This window comes from Notolepis coatsorum (assembly GCF_963971535.1).
Source record: "Notolepis coatsorum genome assembly, chromosome: 15".
Taxonomy (NCBI): domain Eukaryota; kingdom Metazoa; phylum Chordata; class Actinopteri; order Aulopiformes; family Paralepididae; genus Notolepis; species Notolepis coatsorum.
In genome coordinates, this window is record NC_140179.1 from 60,592,587 (window position 1) to 60,597,586 (window position 5,000).

The following is a 5,000-nucleotide window of genomic DNA, read 5'->3' on the forward strand; positions in this document are numbered from 1 at the left end:
CTAGTGTAACTCTATGGTGTTAGACTCTCTCTAGTGTAACTATATGGTGATAGACTGTCTCTAGTGTAACTCTATGCTGTTAGTCTGTCTCTAGTGTAACTCTATGGTGATAGACTGTCTCTAGTGTAACTCTATGGTGATAGACTGTCTCTAGTGTACCTATGGGGTTAGGCTGTCTCTAGTGTAACTCTATGGTGATAGACTGTCTCTAGTGTAACTCTATGGTGATAGACTGTCTCTAGTGTAACTATGGGGTTAGGCTGTCTCTAGTGTAACTCTATGGTGTTAGTCTGTCTCTAGTGTAACTCTATGGTGATAGACTGTCTCTAGTGTAACTCTATGGTGTTAGTCTGTCTCTAGTGTAACTCTATGGTGATAGACTGTCTCTAGTGTAACTCTATGGTGATAGACTGTCTCTAGTGTAACTCTATGGTGTTAGACTGTCTCTAGTGTAACTCTATGGTGTTAGTCTGTCTCTAGTGTAACTCTATGGTGATAGACTGTCTCTAGTGTAACTCTATGGTGTTAGACTGTCTCTAGTGATAAGATAAGATATTCCTTTATTGATCCCCTTGGGGGAAATTCAGGCATCATAGCAGCATGGGGGATGGGGAGGGGAGGTACAGGTAGTAAAAACAAGCAGTGTAAACAAGCAGTGTAAACAATATAACAAGTCAATATAATTAACTACAATATAATTAACTACAATTTAAAAAGCAGCTAAAAAAATACACATTGGAAAAATACAGAAATGAGTATTGAGGATAAACAAAGTTATGTTATATTGTGTATGTAGTGCTGTACTATATTCACTGCTGTCAAGTGAATAATTTTTTTTTCTTGTAATCTTTTAATATAAGTAAAAGTATATTCTATATTGTAATACACTAAATTATGTTATATCTAGTAAAATTAATGGAAGAACAAATATAAATGTAAGGGGGTAGGGATCAATAAGCTTAGCTTCCCTCTACTCCTTTTTTGGACATGTCTGCTAACCAAACACATTTCTCTTGACCTTTTGTTTATAATTCCTTATTTTTTTCTTTTTTTAATGTTTTTCTTTTAATGTTTTTTTAATTTGTTGCTATGATTGTTTGGTTCGAGGGAACAAGATATAGTTAGTTGTTTGGAGAAATATGGAGAATAACATGTCCAAAAATAAACTTTTTCATTCATTCAACTAACAGTATTCACAGTATCACATAAGGTGCAGTATGCATAAGGTAGTGTTATTGTCCTTTTTAGGTTCCTAGTAGTTGTAGTTGGATGTCTGGCAGCAGTCCCTGCCCACTGTTGTGGAGCCTGATGCCCGCTGGTATGAAGGACTGGCCGAGGCGGTTAGTTGAGTGTCGGGGGGTATGAGTCTGTGACTGAACGTGCTTCTCATCTTGACTAGCTCGACATAGAGGGGGTGGGAGGGATTCTCCAGGATAGCAGCCAGCTTCCTTCTCATCCCCCTCTCTGCCATCACCTCTAGTCTGACCAGCTCGACTCCCACCACGGAGCTAGCCTTCCTCACCAGCTTGTTCAGTTTGTTAGTGTCCCTCGAGTTGATGTAATTCTATGCTGATAGACTGTCTCTAGTGTTTTTTCTTGCCTGGCCATCTCATCATAAGCACACCATACGTGTTGTAAATGTCTTCCTGTGTATCTCCGTCTGCAGTACCTGTGCTGTCTATCGACGTCCCGTTCTTCAACAGACAAACTGGCCTTCGACGTGGGACTGCAAGAAGACACCACAGGTGGAAATCAAACTACACTACCTGTTTCAATATAGACGCTTAGAAAAGGTTTATTGCCTCTACTCTCCCGTTCTGTGTTCTGCTCTGATGGTCTGTGTTCTCCTGGTCTGTGTTCTGCTCTGATGGTCTGTGTTCTGCTCTGATGGTCTGTGTTCTCCTGGTCTGTGTTCTCCTCTAATGGTATGTGTTCTGCTCTGATGGTCTGTGTTCTCCTGGTCTGTGTTCTCCTCTAATGGTCTGTGTTATAATGGTCTGTGTTCTCCTGAACTGTGTTCTAATGGTCTGTATTCTCCTCAATAATAGTCAGGATATTTCAGAGGCACACTGTCTAAACAGAAGCCATAATGGTTGGCTGATGACTCTAAATCATGTAGAATATTAATAACATATTGTTTTTTTGGACACCGGACATTTTAAACGACGCTCAATATGTAGAGCGATTTCTTTGGTCTTTAACGTTATGTGGCTACATTGATCCGCTGTGTCTGTCTATGTCTTTAATTTGTATTAATTTTCAATGATGAGTAGCCATTTGTTGGACAGACAGAGTTGACATTAGGTTCTAATAAAAACAGTAATATCTTCCATTAGGGGTGTAACGGTACGTGTATTCGTCCCGCGAATTTACGGTACATGGCTCACGGTGCAGTACGTGCAGCCATACGAAGAATACGTCTCATACATACCCAGGGGCGAAAATCTGATATCAACTTTGGGGGGGGACAATTACATTACATGTGTAATGTCCATATTTTACAAGTCTAAAAAATAGAGAACATTTCATAATGTTGCCAAACAAAAACTCAACAGACTTACCTGAGACTCCCTGTCTCTGCCAGTCTGTTCCTGCCTACTGTATCTGTCCCCAGCTCTGCTGTCAGTGTCTGTGTACCATTTCTTGCCTGCTCTGCCTAATGACATCATTATCAAATGATTTTAGCATTTCACCTCTTTCGTATGAACATTTTTCAACTACTGTAGTCTAAGTCTTTGAGATATTAGGCTATAGGGTTCTTACTTTGCGTTTTGGTGTACTGAAAAAGGCTCTGATGTCGGTCTTTTTTCTGCCATGTTCTACCTGACTGGCTGGCTAGACACACACACACACACACACAGTGTGCAGGTTATTTACAGTAGGAGATGGGCTTCTATCATATTATCTTCTATCATTCTATAATTGGCTTCGATCTATCAGGTAGCTAGCTAGTCAAACACAAACACTGGTTGATGTTACTAGCAGCTAGCAACGTCAGCTAACCGCTAGCTAACATAAAGAGTGACCTGTAATTCAATGCAGCGAAAATGAAGAGAAGGTGATGATTATAAATGTGTTTTATTGTGGTAGAAGTAAAGACATGTCTAACATATCCTTTGTTTGAACAACTTACTGGAAAGGTCTGCCACAAATGACAGACTCGGTCACGGTGATATTCCCACACACGCACTGTAGCCTACCTGCATCATGCGCGACTGACTGCTGGGGGTGGGAGGCAGTTGATCAAACCATTGTGAGGGAAATGCGGGGGGGGTTGCAATCTTTGGAAACTTAAAAACTCGCTATTAAGTGTCTATAATCAGCACAAGTTATTTCATTGCAGATTATTAATTCTATTGAAATTACATAGTTATGTTTACAGTGATATATTGGGGGGGACATATCATATTATTCTCAGGGTGGGGGGGACATGTCCCCCATGGGATTTCCGCGCCAGGTGACCTTCAGTGGAGAATTTTGAAGGGGGCAGTAGCAGTTAATAGTTTTGTTGCTAAACTAAATCGCACTGTATCAATTAGTTGTCCTTTTTGTCAGGAACCAGGTGGACATTCCAATAGACACCTGGGATGAGGGCCTCCGCAGTATCCATTCTTGTTCTATTAATTCCAGACATCAGTTAATTCAATTTAAGGTGATGCATAGACTTCATTATTTTTGCACAAGATTGCACTCAATATACCTCTCAGTCTCACCACTCTGTACCAGGTGTAAATCTGCTGAGGGCTCACTGGGTCACCTCTTCTGGTTTTGCCCAAAGCTCCATAGGTTCTGGAGTGAGGTGTTCCAATGCTACTCAAACATCTACACCCATGACTTTCCCCCAGACCCAATAGTGGCTATCTTGGGCTGGTCACATAATATGACAACACTCAATTACTCTGAGATACAGACTATACAGTATGGCATGGTAATTGCAAAGAAATGCATTTTAATGCTGTGGAACAAAGAAACAGTACCACTTTTTCCAACCTGGTTGACAGAACTCATTAACATGCTACACATGGAGAGAATACGCTATGAGAACGCAGGGCAGCCCAGCAAATTTAAAGACATTTGGCAACCTTTTCTTGACTATCTATCTTAAAACTAACAAACGACTAGATACAATATATACTGTAGATATCTAAAACAATGTGAACTTATAGAGCACTTTATTAAAAATTTTTTATTAAATTAATTTTCTTTTGCTATGTGTTTGTTGTGTGATGTTTCTTCCCTCTGCTCATTGCTCTAAAAAGGCATCAACTAAAGGGACTCTTGATGACCTGATGGTATTTTGTACAAAGACTATAACTGGACTATGTGGACTGAATGTCTATTATAGATATATTTCTCAATCTCTGATTTGATGTGTCTATGTCTAACACTGGTAAGAGACACGAAGGAGTGACTGGTTGTCTTGTTTTCTTTTTTTGGGAGGGGGGAGGGTATATATATTTTAATATTTTAATGACTTCAGGAAAATGTAATTAGAACGTTATTCCACATATGGAATATATATGTGGAAAGTCACAGCACTCTGCGAGCGTCTAGCGCAGGGGTGGCCAACGCGAGCCGCATGTGGCTCTTTGCCCGTCAATGTGTGGCTCTTCCATAAAAAAATAAGAAATAAAAAAAAATTATAATATTTTTATTTATTATTATTATAATTTTTTTGTCACTCAAACCTGTGGTAAACCTCATATTTTTATATTAAGAGGGTAATTATATAGTTTACACTGTTTATTTTTCTCATATTTATCATATAAGCTGTCAGGTCATCTGACCCGTTCCGGCGGGAATCAGTGACATTTTCTCCATGGCTGTTCTAGTGTTAAGGTCTGTTTGAAACCTTGAACAATGTGTTTTTTTTAACTGGGGTGAGAGTTGGAGTGGAAACGGCTTTTGTATTTGGTGCTGGTTACAAAAAAGACAATGTAATGAAGTGGCAAACATTTTATTTAGTTGTGGGTCAGGCCAACATGGCCATTTATTAAGAG

At 39.5% G+C, this 5,000-nt stretch overlaps 1 protein-coding gene across 1 annotated transcript in view; it reads left to right on the forward strand.

Moving 5' to 3' along the window:
* Positions 1-5,000, forward strand: part of ryr2a (ryanodine receptor 2a (cardiac)) — a gene marked incomplete at both ends in the record, with an annotated part of 432,832 nt that overhangs the window by 21,504 nt on the left and 406,328 nt on the right. The window contains 1 exon segment of the mRNA XM_084331016.1: positions 1,667-1,745. Within this exon segment, the coding sequence (XP_084187142.1) occupies positions 1,667-1,745 (79 nt within the window).